Raw genomic sequence first — 26,259 nt, forward strand, 5'->3', positions numbered from 1 at the left:
CAGTTTGATGACATTTTGGGATTGCTTAGGAAAGCACCTCACTTAGCCAAGCCATTGATGGATTTGTCTCTATCCCCAATCTTGTCGGAGGGAAGAAGACATGGATCAGGACTCTGCTTCCACAGCTTACGCAGCCCTGCTGTGATATTTGCTGCTAAATTTTCCTGATTTTTTCACTACTGCGGCCCCAGCTTCACCCTCGTCCACCTTCATGATGAGTAACCAGCCTGTTGACTCTTCCAGGCTTCCTAAGATGGTTCTTTCGTCCTCTTCTAGGAAGACATTGAGCGAAATTGAAGGTTGGCTCTAAGAGAAGAGAGAGCAAGGGAAGGCCTCTTTTAGCTTTCCTTCCTCTCGGCTGTCCCACAGGAGGTATTTGTCATATGCCACAGGAGAAGCTCTTTCTTTGGGAGTTGCTGCCTCCTCCCAGGGGGACTTCTCCGGATTTATTGACTCTTCACGTAGGTCAGCTTTTTCGTCGGCGAAGGTGATGTTCGCGTCAACAGAGCTGTATCACCTCCTCAAGAACATTTTTAAAGTTTTTGATGTCTTGAGTTTTTTAGATTGGTCAGTGGGAGCTCTTGCGAGAAAAATTCAAGGCTGTTCTTCTTTATCAGAAAATTGTGCTGCAGACTGGCTTAGTGTCCACTCGTGCACAGACAAGGGTGTCAGAGACGGCTCCCAGGAGTTGGCTCTCTCTTTGGTGCGGGGGTTAAGAAGAGGGAGCATTGGTGTTCGTTCTCTTTTCTCCGCTAGACCACCATCATCTTTTTTCCCAGTCCACCGTGAAAGAGATCGCTTCGGACCTCCAAAATTTTGAAGTCCACATAGGACCTCTTGGCCCTGTTAACTAGATACCCTAAGGAATTGGCCACCTTTGGCACCAAATCGGTCTCTCCTCTCCAGCCTCAGCCCTTTCGTAACAGCAGACAGGGGGCCCAGTCTAGACCTCGGTCTAACATCCGTTTCTCAGCACGTGCCCTCTCAGCACGTGCCCTTGAGAAGTCCCCTTCCAAGCCTTCCTCGCGGAAGTGAAGACACTGTCCTCCGTGCTCCTTTTTTTGGGAGAAATGGAGTGCAAAGGGAGCAGAACAATGGATCATAAAAGTCCTGAAGGTGGGCTACAGCCTTCCCTCCCATTCAGGGAGAAGCCACCTTTAGTCAATACTCCCATCGCATTGACTGCCTACTCAGTAGGCTCAGAGAAGTATTCGGCCCTCTCAGGAGAAGTGTCATCCCTCCTCGGGAAGAGAGCAGTAGAGGTGGTCGAGGACATCAGAACAGAAGGATTCTACAACTGTCTTTTCATATTCCCCAAGCCATTGGGAGGTTGGAGACCTGTCCTAGACATCAGCGCCCTGAATTTCTTAGTCCAGAAGATGAAATTCAGGATGGAAATGAACCAGACTGTCCTGTCATCCATTCACCAGGGCAATTGGATGGTTATCATTGATATGCAGGATGCATACTTCCATATCCCCATCCATCCGGACTCCAGGAAGTACCTCAGGTTCGTTTTTCGAGACAGAGTCTATCGGTTTCAAGCCCTGTGCTTCAGCCTCTCTACAGCTCCCCAAGTCTTTACTTGGGTTCTCGCCCCCCTTGCAAAGTGGCTCCTTATGACCATCAAAATCTTCCTGTATTTAGACGACTGGCTCCTTCGATTCCCTTTGAAGGAGAAATGCACGGAGGACCTTCGGAAGACCCTTCTCATAGCCCAAGATTTAGGAGTATTAGTCAACCTGCAGAAGTCCCAGCTGACTCCAACAGAGGAAATACTTTATTTGGGGATGACAATCAACTCTGAGTTTTCAGGCTTTTCTGTCAACCAAGAGAGTAAAATCCTGCCTGCAGACAGTGAACAAATTTCTCTTTCCCCGTTACTGCTCAGCCAACAATTGGATGAGTCTTCAACAGTAGGTTCTTTAGCCTCCATAGAGCAGTTTGTCACTCTGGGAAGACTCCACATGAGAGTGCTGCAATTCTTCCTGAGGGCCAGCTGGGACAGGAGAGCACATCCGGACTTCTTTGTGTTTCCTGTAACTCAGGAAATCAAGAAAGACTTGCAGTGATGGAAGTCCGAAAACAGACTTTTGGTAGGAAAGTCTCTCCTCCCTCTGAGCCCCAACCTAGACTTCTACTCAGGCGCGTCGGACCTAGGTTGAGGAGCTGTACTGGGAAGCAAGGAAGTTTCCGGGACATGGTCCCTGGAACAGAGTTTACACATCAACGTCAAGGAATTGAAGGTGGTTCATTTGGGACTGCAACACTTCATGACAGAGGTTTTCAACAAGACAGTAACTGCCCACTTGGACAACACCACGGCCCTGTCTTACGTGAAGAAGCAAGGAGGGACTCACTTTTTCTCCCTCTGCAAGGCAGCGAAGGCCCTTCTCTGGGCAGACCAGAATCAAACCAGGATTGTTACAAGGTTTATTCAAGGCAAACTGAACGTATTGGTAGACGAACTAAGCCGTCACAGACAGGTCATCCCCACAGAATCGACCCTGGATCCACTAGTTTGCTCTGACCTTTGGAGACTGTGGGGAAAACTGACCCTGGACCTCTTTGCAACCTCCAGGAGTCATCACCTTCCGTTGTTCTGTTCGCCAGCCCCGGACCCTCTGGCATGGGCGACTGACGCCACGCTACAGGACTAGTCAAATAAGGACCTGTATACATTCCCATCATTCAGCATGGTAAGGGAAGTTTTAAACAAGTTTCGTGCCCACCAGAATGTGACGATGACCCTAGTAGCCCTGTTTTGGCCTTTGAAGGAGTGGTTCCTGGATCTCCTCAGACTGCTGGTAGACTTCCCAAGGCTACTGCCATGAAACCAAGTCTTCTCAGACAGCCTCACTTCAGATGCTTCAATCGAGGACTATTCACTCTTGCCCTGACAGTATTCAGACTCAGGAAACTCATTAGAGCGGAAGGCTTTTCAAGGTTGGCTGCAGAGACTGTTGCAAGGTGTAGACGTCAATCTTCTAGCAAGGTCTACCAAACTAAGTGGACAGTCTTCTGCAACTGGTGTAGAAGACATAACATCTCGTCTTCTCAGATGTCTATAACAGAGATAGCGGACTTTCTGCTCTATTTGAGGTCCTCTAGAGGTCTGTCCTCCTCTAACATTAGAGGTTACAGGGCCATGCTGGGCTGTCTTTTGTCATAGAGGTTTGGATCTGTTTCCAAACCAAGATCTGTCTGACCTTATTAAATCTTTTGGCACAGCCAAACAGAAGAAGGTAGAGTCGGTCTCATGGAGTGTGGATGTGGTTCTGAAATGGCTCTCTGGTCCCCGTTTCAAACCACTTCGTTCAACTTCGGTAAAGGATCTTAATAGGAAGACCCTCTTCCTTGGGCTTTAGCAACAGCTAAGTGGGTCAGTGAGCTTCATACTACTTATAGAAAGACTGCATTCTCTCAAGGGGATGCAGTCTGTTCGTTTACCTTTGGCTTTTTGGCCAAGAACAAGACCCCATCCAAGCCCTGGCCTTGCTCTTTTGCCATTAAGAACTTAATGGAGCTCCTGGGCCCAGAAAAGGAAGAGAGAGTTCTTTGCCCTGCGAGATCAGTAAGATATTATTTGCATAGGACTGAGAAATTCCAAGGACCTTCTAGTAGCCTATGGTGCTCAGTTAAAAATCCTTCTTGGCCCCTTTCTAAGAATGCCTTGTCATTCTTGCTAAGGGACCTTATTGCTTAAGCACATTTCCAGATTGAAGAGGACATCTTGCCTTCTTTTAAAGTTAAGGCTCACAAGATCAGAGCTGTCTCCACCTTGTTAGCTTTTAAACATAACTTGTCTCTCTCTTCTATTCTTCAATCAACGTATTGGAAGTGTAAGTCGATTTTTGCAGCTCATTACTTGCGTGATGTGGAAACAGTTTGAAAATTGCAGTACCCTGGGTCCGTTGTCAGTGGCTGGCATGGTTTTGGGGGATGAAGCGTAGGAAGCATTCCTTCCATCCTTATTCTCTCCACCTTGGCATAGGGTGTCGAGTCCTGTGGGAACTTGAGGGTACCATGTACCTGGAGTGCCCACCAATTTTTTAGTGGGTGGGTGGTGGTTTTTTATTATGTGGTGTAGGTGGCTGCATTGTTTGTCTGGTTGTTTTTTATTGTGGTACTGTGCCCAGGCAGGGGCAATTTTTGATGCTTTGCTAGCCATCAGAAATGTCCTTCACTGCAAAGCTCCAACTTAAGTAGAGGCACTCCATGGCTATACCGCCACGCCACTACAGGTTAAGATGAGCACCAACCAGAGGCAGTATCTACCTGCAGGAGCTCTCTTACCAGGTAAGGAAACAACAAGCATTGTATCAATGCTAGCAAGTCTAGGAGCCAAATGCCTCTATCTGTTAAAATCAGGGATTTACCCTACATGGTGAGCCCCTTACATTTTGTTGCATTTATAAGATAGATTAATATATAGCACACCATAATCAGGACGGCTCTTAGAAATCTGGCTTTTCGAATATCTAAATATTGTCATAAATAGCTCTCTAGATTAATCTATTTTATTTGCATTGGCCACTTTCATTAAATGTTATGCCATATGATTGTTTGTTTATATATTCACATAATATTCTGGTAAAATGACCTTGACACAATAAAGATGGAAATGATATACCAAAAAATTACACCTATAGGCCTTTGGAACATTTTTTAAATGAAACAAATGATGACTTTGGGAAAATTTACTGAAAAATTCCTACATCTTGATTAAATAATTAAGCTGCAATTCATAAAATATCATAGCTAAGATAAGGAAAATTTACCCAAATTTGCTAAATTTACTGGAAATTATATAAAAAAAAACACATTTATTCTAAACTATCGGTAAAGTTTGATATTTGCTTAAAACTTGGCCCAACCTCAAAAATATCCATGTAGCACCAACTTACACAAAGCATTATAAAAAGTATAGTATGCCTTTAAATAATACCGTTTTCTCTCATAATTAAAATTTCCCGCCAACTGTTTACGAGTGACAAGCACAGATCTCATTTTATTTGTTTCTTTCTTTCTTGTTCTTGATTTTTTCACCGATTTTGTTGCTTCATCTGATGGTGAGTATTCTTATTCATAACTTTTTAACGCTGTGACCATATTAGACGTACTTGCTAATAGGTTACAGGTTTCTTGGTAATATTATGCATAAAATAAAACTTGTGCAATTTATCACTAATCACTTCCCAGCAGTTTCATCTTGGTTTTCATTTGCTTTTATAGGAATTCTAATATCGTCATAGAGCAAAAATGCACCAGATGAATACGAAAACCTGATTCTTAGGCTAGGGGGCTTCCATTTTTTAACAAACTACCTAGGAGCAATTGGAAAGCTTATGTATGGTTCAGGTTTGAAAGAACTGTTTGTCTTCAGTAATGTACTGAAAGATGGCACAGCAGAAAAAGTCCTCTCTGGTAAAAGTTACTATCAAGCAGTTAACACCCACATGCTTGTGAATGAGGCACTGGAAGCCCTTAGGTTTGATGCATTTGAACGTTGGGTGATTGAAGAAGCAATCGGTATGGATGTAATGGCAGAAATGTTTGAATTAATGTCCTCACTGGGCAGGGTACTAAAAGAGGGTACTCCCATAATGCAAACAGTGCACAAACTTCAAAAACTTCTACCACATTTTCAAATTTTTATAGACCAGTTTGAATCTTATAAAAAGCACAGCAAGACCTACCAGGTTTGATGTAACTACTTACATATGATAGAAATCCTACTGTCGTACATTCATGCAGAGAGGAGTGGTGAATGGCAGGAGCACTTATCAGCAACTGCAGAAATAGCTGAGTATATAGCAGCTGCTGATCATACCAAATACATTAAAGCAGTAATGTGTTATCTACATGAAATGGGCAGTCTTCAAACTGAGGCTCCTGAAATTTATGAGGCATTTGAACGTGGATACTTTGCTGTGAAGCGATCTTCTGGAGAATTTAATGCAATCTGGACAGATATGGCACTGGAATGTTCACAGAACTGTGATGCCAAAAGTAGGTCTGGTCAAGCAGGATTAAAGGGAATAACAATGAACAAGAATGCACAAACCAGGTGGTTTAAGACTACCATTTTCAGCTGCAATATCAGCTTCAATTAGGGTGATGGCACACATGCATACCCAAGATGAGTTTCATTATGAAGGCAGCAGTGCAACAAAGAAAAGCAGTGTAACTCAAGTGATCACATTATATCAGCCATTGAGAGTGGCCAGATTATTAACCCATTTGTATATGGCAAAAAGCATCTTGTCTCCACAGCTGATGGCAGTGTGGCAACAGAACAAATCAGTGATGATTTACTTGAGTTAAAAAAACATGGAAAAAAAGCATTAGCTGAGTTTATGAGTACTAGTAAAGTTAAGAAACTTAATCTTCACACATTCAAAGCTATAACACCATGCAAAAAGCCAGTAACACAAAAGAGGAAGGTAAATGAATTTGTTAATGAGACAGTGTACTTGAAACGAATGGTGATGGAACTAGAAAGAGATGGTCATTCTGTGGAACTGAAGGAAGTTTTGAACCATGAATTGCACAACTACCCTCCATCTATTGCTTCTTATGAACTCGCATGTGATAGGATTGTACTAAGAACAGGGAATAAATCATCACTTTTAGGAATGTTGAAAAAAAAAAAGTGCAGTCTGACTGAGTGGCCTCCACATATAGCAGAATGGAAGTGCGAGTCTGGCATTGTGGTGGATGCTATAGCACTGGTATGCTTATATAAGCCATTCAACAATGAGCAATGAGATACATATGCCTGCCATGTCCTTAGTGCTGTTGTGAGAGGAACAAGTGATAGTGAAATACATGGTAGCAGATAGGTATGATGGGAACATGGAAAGTGGAATCAGTTTGAAAGATGCCAGTGGATGTTGGGATAGACGAGGACATTCACAAATGGAGTATAGTATCAGTAGTAGCCATGTCATAAGAAATTGGGATAGCATTCTTGCAAGTAACATAAGTAAAGCTCATTTGTTACAATTTTTGTATGAACAGTGGTCAAATCTGGCCCATATCATTCCAGATGGTGTAATTATAGTCTTCACTGGTGGGTTTGAAAAAAATAGGCAAAAGGTTAGAATAGTGAGAAACAGAAATACAAGTCATAAAGAAAAGGACAAGGATGCTGATATCGTGAAGTTGGTATCATCCACACAAGAAGAAGCTGACATCTGTTAATTCATGTCTATAGCAGCCTGTATCCATGTGGGATGTTCAAGAGTTGTAATTAAGGCATCTGACACAGACATTGTGTTGTTAAGTGTACATGTATATGATTACTTAGCAGCAAGAGGCTTGAAGGAGCTGTACATGCAAACAAAAGACTATTTCATCCCTATTGATCAGATCATTGAGGTCATAGATGCTGATGAGGCAAAGATGCTTCCCTTAGTACATGCCCAACTTATGGTGTGATACTACTAGCTTCTTTTATGGTAAGGCAAGAAAACCTTCTATGCTGTGACATATGTTCATAAAGTTGATCTAGCAAGAATCTACTCCCAGTTGGAAAACGAAAACATCAGTACTTCTTTAATTGACCAAATAATTACTGTGACAAAGTCAGCCACTATTGCTGCCTACCATCCACAGGAATTTAGCAATCTCAGTGCACTTAGACATCACCTATATGCTAGAAAGAAGAACATAAAATTATTACCACCTACACATGCTGCCTTTTGCCATCATGTTTTAAGGACCATCTTCCAAACATGTGTTTGGGTAAAAGCCATGCAGACTCACCCATCTCTTCCATCACCACGAATTTGGCTGGATGATGCTACCGAGTGGTGCACTACATCCTGTAGTGATGACAAAAGATTCACTACCATCATCAGTGCAAAGCACACCATTCTACAATTGCAAATAGACATGCATGAAAAACTGCTCTTATAGTCATAAGCAAATGGAATGTGATGTAGCTTGTTCATGCCGCGGGGACATTAGCATGTGTGCGCGTAAGCAGATGGACATGTCAGATGATGATGATGCTTAGAGTTTCTCCAACCACAGATATTTAATAATTGATGTATTATTTGTTGTCTTTCAAACTAGTATATATATATATATATATATATATATATATTATCTTCTTCTTCTTTTAACGTGCTTTTTTCCCATTTTTGTATGGGGTAAGCACGCTGCCTTCTTTTGAAGGACTTTTTGATTTGGCTTTGGGGTAGACCTGTGGTCTCGATCGGCTGCCCTGCCTGACATCGCTTAGACCCCGGTAGCGTATGTTTCATGTATCATACCCGACCCAACGCCCCTTTCTTCCCAGCAGCGAGAAGTTATTGCGCAGGTATGGCGAGAGTTCGAGACGTGTGAGATGTTTGTTATGTTTTTAGAAGGTGTTGTAGTGGCTTTGTTTTGTGTGTGTATTTAGTCTGTAACATCCATTTGCTTTTTAAGCAAACCTATCCGTTGATTACATATATAATCCCGGGATGTCTACACGGATAGCAAAGTGTGTGCCTCTCTGATCAGTCGGCTGCGGATTTGAACCAGCGCCACAGACCTCTGACTGAGTCCGAAGCTGCTGCTGTAACCGACTAAGCCATCGAGGCTCTTATATATATATATATATTATTTATATATATATATATATATATATATATATATATATATATATATATATATATGTGTGTGTGTGTGTGTGTGTGTGTGTGTGTAACTGAATCACGAAAATATGGAACGTTATGAATATATAAATAAAGATAAAATCCACGAAGGAAACGGAAACACTGGAGTGCTGCGAGGCCTTTCGACACTAGTCCTTTACTTAGCAGACTGAAGAAATATAAAAGTATGTTTACAAAGAAAGCTCATATAAATGACAGATGGGGATTATAAAGGAAACATACGTACCTGGAATCCAACACAATTAAAGAATTAGTAGAACTGCCAAAACAGGATTAAATATTTAAGAGGTTTTTACAAAGGATTAGGATCAACCATTCAGGAGCAGGGACAGGATAATTAAAAGATTATACAGGTTTGTGATTGACCACCTAAAAATTTTTATTACAACACAATAATTCTCTTTTTTTTGTAAACAATAATAACTTTTTGCAAGATGAACATTTTTACAAATAAAAAATATATATATATATATTAAACATACGGATATATAGAAAATATATATCAAGTAGCTACCTCGTAATTAAGTCAGTGATTTTATCTTTTAGGTCTTTCTTGAACATTTTTCTAATACAGGGGTCCAAATAATACATGCCAGGGCTAAGATTAAAATTACAACTGGAAGTAAGCTGGATAATAGCAGACTCCAATAGATTTCTTGAAGAGAAATCTTTCGATCTGGCAGTCACTGAACTTTGTCCAATTTATCCTTAAATGAATGAATATAGCATTAGATGCTTGTCCAGTTTTGACTGAATACTTATGTTGCTTAATACATACATCTAAATCTTTGTTAGATTGGCCAATATAAAAAGAGGGGCAATCCAAACATGGAATTTTATATATTATGTTGTTGTTTTCTTTAGGGCTATTTTTTATTAACATTCTTTTGAGTGTGTTATTATAAGAAAAAACGAGGTTTACATTAAAAGGTTTTAACAATGATTTTATGTTTTCAAAACCACTATAATAAGGCAAGCTAAGAATGTTCTTAGGGTTTCTTTCTTCATGTTACTTTCACTATAAAACTTTTGTGGGCTTTGTTATAACAAATATCAAGTATATGTGAAGGATAACATAAATCTGTTCCTATTTTTCTTATGTATTCAATTTCTTTATCCAAATACTGGGGACTGACAATGCGCAAGGCTCGTAAAAACAAAGAGGAAAAAATTGATATTTTGATGTTGAGGTGATGGCCTGAATAAAAATGGACATAAGTTAAGTTGTTGGTTGGTTTCCTATAAATACTGAATTTACATTGAAATGGTTCTCATGTGTTAAAACATCTAAGAAAGGGAGGCAGTTGTCTTTTTCTAATTCTAACGTAAACTTAATGGATGGTACCTGGTTATTCAAATTACAGAGTAAATCATTTACATCAATACCAGCAGGCAAAACAGCTAAAATATCGTCAACATACCTATACCACTTTAAAGGAGTATAAATGATATTAGGTATATATCGTTTTTCAAAGAATTCCATGTACAAGTTTGAGAGGAGTGGGGATAAAGGGTTGCCCATTGCCATACCAAATATTTGTTGGTAAAATGCACCATTGAATATAAACTTATAATCACAAATGCACAACCTAGTGAGAGAAATGATATGACTTACAGGTAGAGGTAATTCGTGATGGATTAATTCATTACTAAGATACTCTAAAATGGAATCTATAGGGACTTTAGTAAAAAGGGAACAAACATCAAAACTAACGAATCTATCAGGGGGGCAAAAAGTGATTCTGTTTAATTTATCAACTAAATCTAGACTATTATATACGTGAGAATCTGAGATAGTTCCAAGTAACGGAGACAAAAGTTTATAACAAAGCCCACAAAAAGTTTTATAGTGAAAGTAACATGAAGAAAGAAACCCCTAAGAACACTCTTAGCTTGCCTTATTTTAGTGGTTTTGAAAACATAAAATCATTGTTAAAACCTTTTAATGTAAACCTCGTTTTTTCTTATAATAACACACTCAAAAGAATGTTAATAAAAAAACTACCCTAAAGAAAACAATAACATAATATATAAAATTCCATGTTTGGATTGCCCCTCTTTTTATATTGGCCAATAGCAAAGATTTAGATGTACGTATTAAGCAACATAAGTATTCAGTCAAAACTGGACAAGCATTTAAGTGAAAACTCCCACAGGATAAATTGGGCTGAAAGTTCAGTGATTGCCAGATCGAAAGATTTCTCTTCAAGAAATCTATTGGAGTCCACTATTATCCAGCTTACTTCCAGTTGTAATTTTAATCTTAGCCCTGGCATGTATTATTTGGACCCCTGTATTCGAAAAATGTTCAAGAAAGACCTAAAAGATAAAATCACTGACTTATTTACAAGGTAGCTACTTGATATATATTTTCTATATATCCATATGTTTAATATATATATATATATATATATATATATATATATATATATATATATATATATATATATATATATATATATATATATATATACTGTATATATTTTTATTTTTTTTTTTAATGTTCATCTTGCAAAAAGTTATTGTTTACAAAAAAAAGAGAATTATTGTGTTGTACTAAAAATTTTTAGGTGGTCAGTCACGAACCTGTATAATCTTTTAATTGTCCTGTCCCTGCTCCTGAACGGTTGACCCTAATCCTTTGTAAAAACCTCTTAAATATTTAATCTTGTTTTGGCAGTTCTACTAATTCTTCAATTGTGTTGGATTTCCTTTATGATCCCCATCTGTAATTTACATGAGGTTTTTTTATAAACATACTTTTATATTTCTTCAGTCTGCTAAGTAAAGGACTAGTGTCGAAAGGCCTCGCAGCACTCCAGTGTTTCCATTTCCTTTATATATATATATATATATATATATATATATATATATATATATATATATATTATATATATTATATATATATTATATATATATTATATATATATTATATATATATTATATATATTTATATATATATATATATATATATATATATATATATATATATATATATATATATATATATATATATATATATATATACTTTGTGTGTGTGTCCATCTTATTTTTTTATTAGGTGCCCACGATACAAATGTATAACATTATACATGATATGAGAGTTGACATGACCGATAATTGGTGTGTTACTTGATTATGTTTAGTGAAGATGGAAATTACGGATTTTGAGGTAGCATTCAGTTTTGACCAAGTAATACATTTATTATTCATATGAAATAATACTTCTTTATGTGTATAAAATCCTTGAGAAATGTGCAAATTTTGACAAATTTTCCATAATTTACCGATAATGCTTTGTGAATTACAGCTAAATCCTTGAAGAATAACACAACTTTTTCGGTAAATTGGGTTTTGCACATGATAAAAACAGTTTAAATGTAAATATATTTTATTTTCCTATATACTGTCATGAAGCACGTTGCCTCAAGTGGCTACTTGAACAAACAAGCATGTGGCATAGCAGATAATCAGAGTACCCAGTGCTACTGAGATAGATTTATATATGGCTCTATTTATGACAATATCAAGATGTTCGAAAGGTCAGATTTTCAAGAGCCGTCCCGATTATGGTGTGGGACACGCTCCTCTTCTATCATAAAAATGCATAAACTCATAAGGGGCTCACCGTGTAGGGTAAATCTCAAATTTGGTGACTGGCTCCTCGACTTACATGGACATAAGGGCACAAACAAGCCGCACTTTTCCGAGTTGGTCCTTTCTTTCCCCAAAAGTGGGCAGGGCTAGTCACCTACACAAAACAAAAGAAGCGTCTCTGTGAATTTCAAAATTTAAGCTGCTGTGCGAGTGGAAACTATAGCTATGTAATTACTTGGTAAGTACTGAATATATAAAACTTAATTTTATCATAAAAATAAAAATTTTTCTCTATGGTATAAGTTAATTTGTATTTTTGATAGGTTACTGAATAAGACATTTTTACAATAATGTCTTTGAAAGACCAGGCTGCATTACTTTCAGAGCAAATGATATTTCCAGTATGACAGTTTTTTCTGAATTGTATTTATTTTCAGTTCTTCATATTTTTAATGGTGAGTGACTTTGGGCCTCTACCGTGTTCAATTGTCACTACTACAAGGAAGTTCTTCACAGTCTTAGGTTCAGTTCTGTTCTTTGGAAATGTATTATCAGATCGACAGTGGATTGGAACATCACTAGTATTCACTGGTAAGCCATTATTTGTTTGTCATAACTCCATTTGTTATACATTATTTGGAATGACTCACATACTGTTAAAGTTAGCTTATATCTTTGTGCTGTTGGCATTCAAGAAAAACAAGAAATAAAAAAGACATGGCTGACTTGGTTAGGTTTGTCTATAATCGCCTGTTTTCCCCACCAGGTTGCGTTAAAATGTTTGTGTTCTTGTCAGAATTCTTTCTGCCGAGTCCTTGTTTGCATGTTGTAATTCAGCTATACTGTAATCATTTTGGATATTTCTGGCTGTATTTCTCCTGTTTGGTATTGTGCTTGTTTTGTCTCTTGAGCTATGTCATCTACGGCAAGCAGAGATATAAGCACTAAGCTATGTAGGAAGAAGTTTTGCGTTAATCAGTTGTATTTGGTTAGCATGATGGCCACACACTGTTTCATGTAGGTAATGAGTGTGACTTTTTCCTCTCATGAAGAATGTAAAGAATGGTCAGATTAGAGAATGAATAGTTTTGTGAAGTACTGAAAGATGCGAGAGGCTGATAGGTTATGTAGGCACTTAGTTAGGTCCAGCCTTAAGGCTACTCCATCTATTCCCTCTGGCAGCTTTGCCCCTTCTCTCGCTCCTCCATTGCTTGATAAATCTGATTCCTCTTTCACTCCCACTCCACCTTCTAATGCTTCCTATACGGTTCAGGAAAAAAGAATAGGTAAACTTGAAGAAGATATTAGTTTGCTGTTATGATACACATTTAACCAAGTATATGGTAGCTAAACATTGCGATTCCTCCCATAGTGATCGTCTTTTTTTTTGGTTTTCCCCGCAAGAGAGGAGGCAACAAAGCCTTCATTTGCTTGGAGCCCACCCTCTGGACTGCCCTGCGTCAGTTAGTCTTTTCTGCTGTCAGGGAACCACAGTGTTTCTTGGGATGGTCTGTGCCCTTCACCACCTCTCTCTCAACCATCTGCCATCTCAAAATCAATATGTTCTCTGAAAGATTTATTTGAGAGAGTTAAGCGATCATACCAACCGACTCATGCGTTATCATCTTCTGGCAAGAGTGATATTGGGGTATGAGAGCCTGTTGAGGTAGCTAGAGGTTTTAGACATATTTTCCAGTTTCTTCAGTAGTTTCTGAACGTGTCAGTACTTGTGATGTTCAGTCAGTTACTTGCCCAGCACCATCTTATATTGCTTCCATTTCTGATGTTAACCCTCCCCTTCTTACTCTTCTTACTCAGTCCCCACCTCTCTTGCCCCGTATTCCTCACCTTTTGTCTGCTGTACCTATTTATACTAGCAGCCCTTCCGCTTCCACCGCTTCTTGTGAAATACAAATGACTCCTGCTGTTACCTCAGCTAGATTGTCTCTCGAATCAAAACTTTCGTCTCTCTTGGCTCTGTTGTTAAGGTGTGAGGAGAGTGAACTGTCTACTGTAGTGACATCTTGTGAAAACCCCCTTCCTCCTCTCATCCAACCGTCTCCATCCCAGCTGTGTTGTGGGTCATCAGCTCCTTTCCAGTTGCCTGTTGTTTCCCTTCCACATCCCGTGACATCATCACTGCTAGTCCGGGTTCATTACCGTCTCATTCCCATGAGGATTTACCAGTTTCTGCCACCCATGTTCTTCCACTTGGCCTGATGGATTTCAGCCCCAATTCAGATGATTCTCCTTCAGTGTTTAAGCATTTGTTGGATCTTGCTGCTTTGCTTTACCCTCGCTTTTTACCAAAGGTGACCCAGTTGATTGGTGATCGCTTTTGTCTGCTTCTACCTCGGTTCCTGTTCAGGCAAGTAAGTAAGAAGTTAAAGTTACCTGATTCTATTATTGTGCATTTTTCTTTGCAGAACTTGCACTTTGTACAGTTACTAATTTGCTAGCCTTTTGTTAGCCGACTCGGTTGAGCTTCAGACTTTCACTCGATGGGCCGGAGTTCAATTCCCGCGGCCGGCTGATGAAGAGTTAGAGGAATTTATTTCTGGTGATAGAAATTCATTTCTCGCTATAATGTGGTTCGGATTCCACAATAAGCTGTAGGTCCCGTTGCTAAGTAACCAACTGGTTCTTAGCCACGTAAAATAAGTCTAATCCTTCGGGCCAGCCCTAGGAGAGCTGTTAATCAGCTCAGTGGTCTGGTAAAACTAAGGTATACTTAACTTTTTTTTAGCTGCACCATGCAAAACAACACTACTCTTGAAGGAGAAATGGTTCTTGAAGCAGCATTGGAGTTTTTTGCCTTGCCTTGATAGAGCTATTTCAGTTGCTTCAGGAGAATTTTCACGTTTACCAATTCAGTTTTAAAGAAAGGAGAACAGTTGTGTGTATATTTTTCTTGTAAAGTAGCTCCAGCTCAACGATCAGTAGCTGTTTTTGATGCTCCTCACCAGTATCTACTTAATCCCCAGGTATTTAAAGCCATTGCTGAAGATGTTTCAAATCTGGATAGCAGAGAATTCTTAACTCAAACTTCAAAATCCTATTTCAAGCATCCTGCATCTACTCTGGTAGCCGGTCCTGTAGTAAGCCCTTTCAAGGTAATAAAATCTCACACTGTAGGTACAGTATGAGGTCCTCTACGGAGCTTTTGGAGTATCTGGTCAAGCTTCAGGCCTGAAACTTGGATGGTGAAGGTTCTCGGGGAAGGATATGTCATACCTTTTGTTACTCCTCCTCCCCTGTCGGCATCACCAATATTCTTCCCTGTTTACCATCATCATGAAGAGAGATTCCAAGTTTTGCAGGAGGAGATAGTGCAGTTGTTGTGCAAGGAGACGATTGAGCTAGTTTTAGAGATGTCACTGGGGCTTTATGGATGCTTTTTTCTTGTTCCCAAGACCTCAGGGGGCTGGAGGCCAGTATTAGAAGTTTCCAGTCAACAGGTTTGTTTGTCTGACTCCCTTTTCAATGGGGTCAACCAGTTCAGTTCTGGTTGCTATCCAGAAGGGAGACTGGATGATTTCTGACAATATACAGGATGGACAATTACACATCCCGATTCCTCCTAAGTTGAGGAAATTTCTACTCTCTGTCTTTAAATGGAAGGTCTACTAATTCAAGGCTCTGTGTTTCGGTCTGAGCACGGCACCACAGGTGTTCACCCGTGTGTTGACTTCATTAGCGTGATTGAGTCATCTACTCGGAATCTGTATGCTCCTATACTGTACTTGGACGACTGGTTAGTTCTCATCAGGTCATTTCAGGCGATCTTGAAAGAAAAGTATTGTCTCCTGTGGCTAGCCCTGATGTTGGGCGTTGTGATCATTGTCAAGTCTACACTTCTTCCATCCCAGTTGACTGTTTATCTAGGGATGAAGATCAACTCTTATCTTTTCAGGCTTTTCCAATGGAGAAAGGAGTAGACAATTTTCTACCTCTTCTAAGAGAATTTCAACCTTCAGGAAAGCTTCCAGCTAAGAAATGGCTGTCTCTATTGGGCCACATGGCCTCTTTAGAGAAGTTTATCAACATGGCCCACCTAAGAATGAGCCCAATACAATTTTATCTCAACAACTCTTCGTTTCCAGTGGTAGTTCCTCCAGATCTTTTGAGTTCTCTTCATTGGTGGGAAGATTGATCAAGACTGTTTATGGGTTTACGTTTAGACCTCAAGAGTCCGGACCTTACATTGTCTTCAGATGCATCAGTGTCAGGTTAGGGAGCCATTCTGGGACACATTGAAATGTCAGAGAGCTGGATAGTAGAATCAGTTAGAAAGATGAAATCTGTACTTTGCTCACTTGAGAGTCTGAAGGGCAGGCTCTCGCCACTGCCAAGTCTATGAGCACACCCAAGATACTTTGCTGATTAGGAAAGAGATCAAACTTCTCCCAATTTACCACGATCCTAACTCATGGCAAAATGCGAGGTGGTGATTCTCATCTTGGAGCAAGTGAGCCTTAGAAGACATTGGGACTAGTCACTGTAGCCATTTGTTCAGGTAACACAGCAAGTGCACATTCCTCAAGCGGGCCCAAGTCAACACCAAGGTGAAAATTCTTGTAAACACCTGTGGGGTCATTGCCAGTTCATAGCCATGAACCTTGAATTGGTACATGGACATGGACCTATTGCAGACAAAGCAGAGGAGCTTTCAAGAATCTTGATAAATAGGTATGTGAAAGTATGTATCTTTCAGATATATCAAAATGTTTGAAGTCACCCTTTCTGATACACTTCAGCACTGAACGTGCCTTCCCATCTTGAAACGAATTTGAAGGACTAACTTGTTTAACAGGGAGAGTTCAATAACCAGTCTCCAACCGCTACTTTTTCCACCAGGAAAAGAAAACTGTACATCCATGGAAACTGTCACCTATGACTTCTGAAGTGCTCTTCTCCTTCATCACCTCTACCTAAGCTGATTGGGTTAGAGATTTTGGTGAATCTGGAGGGCATGGATGGAACAGTATCGGTGTCAGATAAGGGAGGACAACTGTCCTTGAACAGCATCCTGTATCCATCCTGAAAGACTTAAACTACCCAGGGTTCTGTGCCATGAATCTACCACACCACCCAGTGGCGAGACAGGCAACCCCCTACTCCTGCCAGTGGTGGAAGGGGATCACCACCCTCAACAATCCCCTCCCTTCTTCCCCTTTCCTTCCTTCCTGGCTGTGGCTTGGTGAGGAGAACGAAAGGTTTGGAAGATTCACCTTCCTTCTAAGCAAGAGAAGATTGGGTTACTTGTCTGGATAAAGGAGGAGGTGGGTTACTTGTCTGGATACAGGAGGAGGAGGCTTTCTACCAACGCTAGACAGTAAAGGCCTAGCCACACCTGTGGGATTGGTTACTTGTGCCTTTGCTTCACCCAACTGGTTTAAAGGACACTAACCAGTGGGTTACAGCGTTACAAGACTGTTTACTTCACAGCTGCCTCCATAGCACTCTTCAGAAAGAACTGTTCCTGAGCAAGAGACTACTCTCATGGGAAACATGTCAGAAGAGGGATACTGTAAACAGCCATATCCCTCCATCTCAGGATCAGATTGCCTTTCCCAATAACACCCATGACCTTCTGAAGTTTGCCCTCACTTCCTGAGATGAGATACCTGTCATGGTACAGTTTGACAGTGTTCAATCATATGTCAAGCCACAAGGAACCATGGAGAGAAGCCATGGTGACAGACTCCAAGGCACCAACCTTAGTAGTCGAAAGTAAGTACAGAAGTTATTCGTCAATCTGCAAACTGACGAGTCCAACGCAAAAGTAGTTGTCTCTGCATCCCCCAGCATATATCTTCTCTGGTGAATGAGTGGTGGGGGAGGGAGCTTGCTCGACCTGCTGGACAACAAGGAACTCCCTGACCAGCAGACCAGCGTTCACCACAAGTAAGCTGAGACTAAGGCAACCTGACCAACAGTTTTATGTCAGGAGCACAGTCAGTAAAACTACAGCCAGGTGTGGGGCCAAGATGGCCTTCCCCAGATTATTATGTTCACAGATTATTAGCAAAATCTCTCAGAAATGAAGAGCAGCCCAGCCAGCACACAGCTTGCAGGGGTAGAAATGGGTGCACACTTCCTCCTCCGAAACAAAGAGTGCCTGTGGGGATCAATCACTATGGGAGACACAAAGCACCCACAAGGACATCCACACCCCTCGGAATGTCTTGCTTCTGTTTCTTGTACATACTTGGTATGAAAAAGCAATTTTAGAGAATATAGTTGTACAGAAAAAAAATTTAAATAGTCAACCAAGTTGTCGGAACTTCAACAAGAGAGATTGTACTTTTCTGCAAGTTGTGGTATAGTTTTATGTATTCTCTTTAAATTTACATAAAGTGGAAATGCGTATTATGTAGAAGAAGGATATTATGTTTCGTTGTTTGTATTTAGTAGTAAAAAATGTTGTCTTAGTTGTTGCATGTGTTTGATTGTAAGTATACTTGTAATGTTTCTTAACTACCGGATTGGTTGTCGCACGGTAGTTAGTCAAAGGCTTGGTTTCGGTCAAAGACGGCCGTGAAGGCAGTCGCTTCATAGCTGTAACGTAGTGTGGATCTAGCCAGTGGAGGACTCAAGAATGCAGCCATAATTGTCAGTTTCTACAAATCCATTTAAGTATTCCTATTCATCTTAAAGTACATTTAGGGAAACCTTCTTTTGGAGATATGCATATCGAAATGTAAGGAGAATTTCTTGAGGTGTGCTTTAGATGAGGGTAGTGAAATAGAGACTGTGCTTACGCCAGTCTAACTATACATCGAGCTAGGAACAATTGAATATGCCAATAGTAAGTTCATATTGTCAGTTTAGTTAATATACACAACGCAATGTAAAGTTCATATTGTCAGTTTAGTTAATATACACAACGCAATGTATTGATATGATCACAATTTAAACTAACATAAGAGTGAAGTAACCTGGGTGTCATAGCATAAGACTCAGGCTGCGATTTGGGTCAGTACGTTTCAGGTCGTTTAGGCTACACGACAACGCTGACGATTTGAAATGCTGTACTTACTGTGAATGAGTCGGAATACAAGTATTCAAAGGTAGCACAAACAGAGGTGAGAGATAGTGAAGCGAGAATCCACTCTTCACAGCAGCCAAAGGAAAAGTACCCAGTGGAGGAAGGTGATTTGAGGGGTATTCCGCAACTTACTCCCATAACCACCGGTTAACGACCTGTCAGGGTTAAAGAAGTGGTAAAGGTAGACTGGCATGGTCTCAGGCATAAAACCTGGGATGGCACATCATCATGCAGGAGTTACTGACTGTTTTTCTAGGCCATCATGAATTTGTTGTCCTTGATAGGAAGAACAGTAGGTGTTATGGTTGAAAAGTCAATGGCAATGGTTTATTTTCAAAATTAAGGAAGCATTTGACCCAAAACAATGTGTCAGCTAGCAGTCAAGATCTTTGTGCAGACAGAAGCAAATGAGGTTCATCCTGGGAAGGCAGTGCAGGATGGCCTCCCCAACTCAAGCACTAGGCCATATGACCCAAATCTCTTACATTAATTTTTCCTTGAAAGTCACAACTTTATAGCTTAGGCTATATGGGCTCAAAAGTGTAAGCAAAATGAAAAGAGAGAATTGTGTATTTGTGTTGCTTTTAACCATAATGTGGGATTGTCTCCTATTTCAAGTGTAGGTACCTGACCGTGCTAGTCTACCTTTACCACTTCTTTAACCCTGATATGCTAGGCTAAATATGCACTAACAATACCCCAAGACTGGGCAAATTGTAAGGTCGGCCAATTAAAAAAAAAAAAAAAAACATATCATTGGAAAGAGGATAATAAGCAAATGCACAAGGTGTAAGGAAAATTTTTTTTTTTAATTTTCTGTACCTTCCACAGGAAGTTAAAAGTAAATACTTCCAACCCTGTGTGGGGCGTCTTTTCCAAGACTTGAAAATACACTGATTTAGGAAGTTATATGTGTTCTAGTACATTTTTTTAGTACTTACTTTTACAAAATTATAATTGCAGTTTACATAATACAGTATTGTAAAATATAACTAAAATCAGCAACAATCCCTGCATATATTCATGGATAAATATTTACGAGCTGTACTGGGATGGGGAGATGTAGTACCTTTTAGTGAGCTAAACATGTTCTTTCTAATATTTGTTTGCACTTCGCAAAATTACTATTGGAGCTGTTAAATTATCATAAAAGATAAGAACTAAAACCAACAGCAATCCTACTTTGCAAAATTACTATTAGAGCTGTCAAATTATCACAAAAGATAAGAACTAAAACCAACAGTAATCCCAAGTATATTTATGGACAAATATGTACAAAATGAACTGGGACAGGGAGATGTAGTACATTTCCCCATGAAATCACAATTTATATTAATCTCCATGCATCCTGAGTTGAGGTGGAAGTGTTGCCATATAGTCATTTATGGCCCTTACAAGTGATGGGAACATTTTCCCCTCAAAATTTGTTCAGATATCATGGCACAAAGTAACAATAATCATATGATGCGAACAGGAGGTTTTCATATGCAATTATTGGGGATCACAAGATCACTCCGGTCCGTAAGGGATTAAGAAAGTTTTTGTATAAGTGGTTGAGCTTGTTGTCATTGGGATCAGTAGTTGCAGAGGCCTTGTTTTACTGTTGAGGATTCATTATCCTCCACTTAATTACAATTCACCCCCACCTCTTTGTTTCATGGTATTGGCAAGAGGTGTAGACTTCTTGTATTCGACATTTTATGTTGATGGTAAATGTACTGCTTTTACTAAACTGAAAGATTTGCTTTACACACCACAGGTTTTTTGGCTATACTATTTACAAACTTACAAAGTACTAGAGATTTTGTTCTTGACTCTGTACATCCCAACATACTGGATTGGCTTCTTCAGGCAGTATCTAAATACTGATTCAGACATGTATATAATTACTGGAGATGTGATGAAACGAACTTTTTTAAAACACCAATTTTTTTTTTTTTTTTTTTTTTTTTTTTTAAATCCATGAGCCATAATAAGTTCCTTTCTCCCAGGCCCACAAAAAAATGAAAAGCTGTTTAGTTATACTTTAGTATTCAAATGGCATAAGAGTAGTCAACTACCTTCTTCTCGTGTAGAGACAAAAGACTGGTAAACCTGCGAATATTCTGGCCACACAGACGTACTTGCATGTGATTAGTGACAGTATAAAAAAACTTGTGTTGTAGAAATGGTATTTCTACTATAAATTAATTTTTTTTTTACAGTTCTGAGGTTTTTGTTACCTGTTAATAGAAGTATATAATCTTTTCCTTCACCAGGTTTAACCCTAGATGCCATCTACGGAAAGGCTCCAAAAAAGGAAGTGGTGGAAGTGAAAGCAAGCAAAGAATAAATGTATAATTGGTTTGTATTCAGGGATCTCACACAAACATTACATACTCCCTTATGTATTTTTTGAGTGACAGTGTGTGGTTATGTTTGCTGGCGTAGTTATATAAAACTTCATTGTGGATGATTGTTGTTTTGTTTGGTTTACAGTTGTTGAAATATATTTATTTATATTACTGAATACACTAATTTTTTAGGCATGGTGAATGCTGTATGAGAAAGAAGCTTTACGATATTAATTCATCCATAACAAAATGCAGCTTGTTCAGCTGGAACTAAGGATGAGAAGGAACATAGAAAACTTTGTATGTTGGCAGTTGATAAATGAATTATTTTTTTTATTTTAAGATATTGGTGTTGAAGATGACAATGCTTTTATAGTTTTATACAAAATCAAAAAGTACTGTATGCAGCACTTGCAGTGTAGTAATGAACTGGCACTATTAATCGTCCAATTTACATCCATCCTGTGCATATTGTTGATGCTGCAACAAGTACATTTGTATAAATTAAAATTTATTACTCCTATTTACCATCTTGGTCTCATTTATTGATAGTTACTAATGTATTTTTTTATATGAATTATCCTTTGATTACTTAACATAATGTAGTAAAATTGCTAAGAGAACTAAGTATGTGGACTTTTTCTTCCCCTTTTTTGCCTCACCATGTGAACAGAAGACTATTTTTGAAGAATGATTTTGAACCAATCTTTTGTCATCAGCTGTAGTTGTAGTTTTGATAATTTTGCCTTCTTTTTCTGTTGATGTCCATTTTCTGCACTTCCATATAAAATTGTCATAATGAACTACTTAATTACCATAATTACTGATATTGTAATTTTAGGAGCATTACTGCTCCCTTACAAAAATAATGTATAACTTTTAACCGATCCAATTTTCAATTATTACTTATGAACAAATCCATTGGGTGAGCCCTGTGAGTATCAAAATGACTTGGTCATCTTGGTAATCTAATTAGTAATGATAATTTGAAAGTTTTACACTGAAGAACTTATGTTACTTTGAGAAGTAAAAATCTTTACTTGGTAATTTTGTAAACAATTTAACAAATTAATCACAAGAGATATGGTAAAACTGATAGACCATATGTTTTCATAAATTAATCCTTACAGTTTCCATCCACTTTGCACATTTTTATTGCAAATAGCTCATTTTCTTGGCCAGACTGACAAAAAGTAAAATGTACTGTTTCGTGTATGTGATATTCAAGAAGACTGAAAATATGCGTTGACTAATCAGTTATTACCCGGACTATAACTGACATGGCAAACCAATTCTTTTAAAGTAAAAAAATATATATAATTAGGAAATTGTTCTCAAGTTTATTAGTTACAGTACAGTATTAAATTCATTAATTAAACTATTAGAGTACATTAGTAGAATACTGTAAACGATAGCTGCTACAGTTGTGCATATATTCACTGCATTTTGTGTATTTGTATGGGATAAGAATAATTATCAACTCTCAAAAAATAACTGGGTTGTAATTTTTTGTTTTCTGAATATATTTTTTTTGGCTGGAGTATCTAGTTCCTGTGATAACAGATTTTTAATAAGTGGATTAATTGGGTATCATGCACTTCTAATGCTGTTCTCGTTTGCTCATGTTTGGTGAACTGTTCATGTAAGAGAAAGAAATTCTAAAAGTTTATTTAAACCTTTTGTAATTACAAAAGTGAATTATAATTGCAACTAGTCCTGACATCTGTAGTTGAAGTGAAATAGGTGGTAATTTTTATTAGTGTGAGTATCAAAGCATATTAGATTCTTGACAACTCGTTTAGCATAACAGATTCTTGATAGCTTCTTTAGCATGATATTAACCCAATTAATTAACTAACAATATTTTTTAACATGGTAGGAGATGCTGTTAATGATACTAGAATATAGAAAATAAAAACCTCAGTCGTTTATGTTGTATAACGTTTGTCTCATTTTTGTAAGTGAAATTCATTGCAAAATGTGCTGTCAAATGTTTGCTATCTCTTAGGAAGTGCAGGCTTCCATTCATATTAGTAATTATATTTTGAAATATTAAAATTATTGTAACTAACCAATTGCTGTTGGAGTTAATCCATATACTGCACTTTTTCTTTCTTAGAACAATACAACTGCAGGAACAGCATTGCCTAAATGATTATAGACTTCCAACATGGATAATTTATTTTTTAATATATTGTGTAAATACTGTACATCCACATCCATATGCTTAAATTAGATTTGAAACTATGGAAAATATGTGCTACAGTATGATAATGTGAATGGTCTTGAATTTAAGTTTAGTATTACTTTTTTCCCCTATAAATGCACAAACTATGAGGGGACAGATAGCTTGAAACCTTCATCTATCCGATGCCCTATGTTAAAAAGAGAATAGGTCAGTTGCAGTGCAAATACAAACCACTGCCCTTATGTAGGAGTACCCTTGTGTTAGCTGGGATCAGTCCTCGAACTAGGTAACAAAGTCACTAAACTAGTTGTTATTGGAATGTGAATGGGGAAATACTCCTACCTCACTTTCTACCGCTAGCCACTTTCCCCTAGGCCACAGGAGCAAAGTAGGGTGGTTGAGGTAGGATTCTGATAAAAGGCGCTGGTTTATATACTTAGAAAAAAGTACAAGTTAATTTTATATATTTATTTGCTAGTACAGAAATACAAACCATTGCCTTTTGTATACAGACAAACTCTTCAGGTGGGTGGTCACCTCTTGACAACTAATGGGAGTTGAACCTACCTGGAACTGTAAAGCTTCTGGTTGCACTTGCAATGCAATGACACCTGGAACCTTCTACTCGGTCTGGCACCTGGGATGAGAGTGGTATGGTCTGGGCATGAATGAGACTCGGATCTAGAGAGAGTACACATTCAAATACCAAGTGGCAGGTTAAAAATGTAGCTCTACCTCCCCCTGCCATCCTTGTTCAAAGGGAGGGCAGAGGGAGATGCACCTGAGAAACTGTACTAAGACTGGATGCTTGAAGTGTAGTTATCTATATCTGGTCTAACTTGAGCAGATATTTCAGCCTAGATGGTGCTCCAAGAAAAAAAGGAAGAAGGTGAGTCCAATCAATCCACATTCACCCCCTCAAATTTCCACTAAGCTAAAGTACTTGGGCAAGATACTTTATCTGAATATAGCTGGGTGCCTACACAACTTGAGCAGCCACGTCAGGTCCCAAGAAGGTATCCAGTTACTTTAGGGTGACGTCCTTCAGGTGGAATAAGTAAAGATTGCTTACCTGTGCCAGAGACCTGCCTCATTACCTGTTGAACCAAAAAGTTCTTCTGAAAGGCTAGCAATGGCCCCCAAATCTGACTTCATGGTCTCTCTCACAATTAGGGTGAAGGACATCCTCAATAGAGTCATACACTTACTTGATTACCTCATGAAGCCAGAAAGAAAGGGTGTTCCTAGACACCTTGGACAAAGAGAGCAGATCCATTTTAAATAGTAATTTATGGCTTGCACTGGGCATGAGAGTATCTTATCTGGATCACCACCCACAAAGTCTCAGAAGGGAATAAAAAACTCAAATCTCTCTTCAGTTGCTGACAGGTTCTGAGTTTTTACCACAAACTCAAGAACATAGAAGAGGGATTCCCCCTCTCTCTAAACCAGAGTAAATGAGACAAGTCATGTAATTCCCTCACCCATTTGCCAAGGCTAGAAGAAATACAGTCTTGAGGGTAGGACCTCTATTTTAAGCCTGTTCCAGGGGTTCAGAGAATGCAGATTAGGCTATGAAAGATGAGAGATACAAAACTTTCATGGCACAGAGTTCCTGAGGAGGGCAAGACCTGAAAACTCCTCATGAGCATGGTAAACCAACTGAGGAGGAGATGCAGACCCTTCAGTCTGAAGACCTGAGGCAAGGATAAGTAATAGCCTTACGCCACAGAGACTTGGAGGAGTTTGTCTCAACAAAGGTGGCTAAGGAGGGCTGAGATCTGCTGAACAATTGCTCCAACTGGAGAAACACCTCTAACTCCAACCACAGAAGATGGCTCAGTTTCCTTGGCACATGTTCGTGGAAGAACAATGGAAATAGCCAGGCAGCTCCCTCGTAGCCCTACAAGAAAAAGCCTCTCTCTCACAGGACATACTTTATAACCTCCATAATTAAAGCAGAAGGGATTGTGCTGCTTGGTGGTACCCCTAACTGTGCAGTTGACAGACAAGAGTTGGGCAAGGGGGAAATCTCTTGGCACCTTAACCAAGAGAGCCAGCATATCTTTAGCACCACTCAACTTGAGGCAAATGAGGAGCCACGAGGGTTACTTTGTGATTAGGGGTGATGAACAGTTGATCACCCTGCGAATCAGGCTGAAAGTCAGGGTCTGTGCTGTGCTCGCTTGAGAATCTGAAGGGAAAGCTCTCACCACTGCCAGGTCTATGTGCATGCCCAGATATTTGCTGACTGGGAATAAAATCAAACTCCTCCCAATTTATCATGGTTCCAACTTGTGGCAAAAAGCTAGGTGGTGATTCTTATCTTGGAGCAAATGTGCCTCAGAAGACACCAGGACTAGCCAGTCGTCCAGGTAACACAGCAAACATTTATCCCTCAAGTGGGTCCAAGCCAACACC

At 39.1% G+C, this 26,259-nt stretch overlaps 1 protein-coding gene across 2 annotated transcripts in view; it reads left to right on the top strand.

Annotated features, from left to right (window-relative positions):
- meigo (Solute carrier family 35 member B1 homolog meigo) overlaps window positions 1-22,278 on the top strand; it is a 94,978-nt gene extending 72,700 nt beyond the window's left edge. For both annotated transcript variants that reach the window (XM_067113819.1, XM_067113818.1), the window contains exons 8-9: window positions 12,704-12,857; window positions 21,576-22,278. In XM_067113819.1, coding sequence (XP_066969920.1) covers window positions 12,704-12,857; window positions 21,576-21,649 — 228 coding nt within the window. In that variant the 3' untranslated portion in view covers window positions 21,650-22,278. The remainder of the gene's footprint in view (window positions 1-12,703; window positions 12,858-21,575) is intronic.
- The last annotated feature ends 3,981 nt before the right edge of the window (window positions 22,279-26,259 follow it).

Source organism: Macrobrachium rosenbergii, chromosome 12, assembly GCF_040412425.1.
Source record: "Macrobrachium rosenbergii isolate ZJJX-2024 chromosome 12, ASM4041242v1, whole genome shotgun sequence".
Classification (NCBI taxonomy): Eukaryota; Metazoa; Arthropoda; class Malacostraca; order Decapoda; family Palaemonidae; genus Macrobrachium; species Macrobrachium rosenbergii.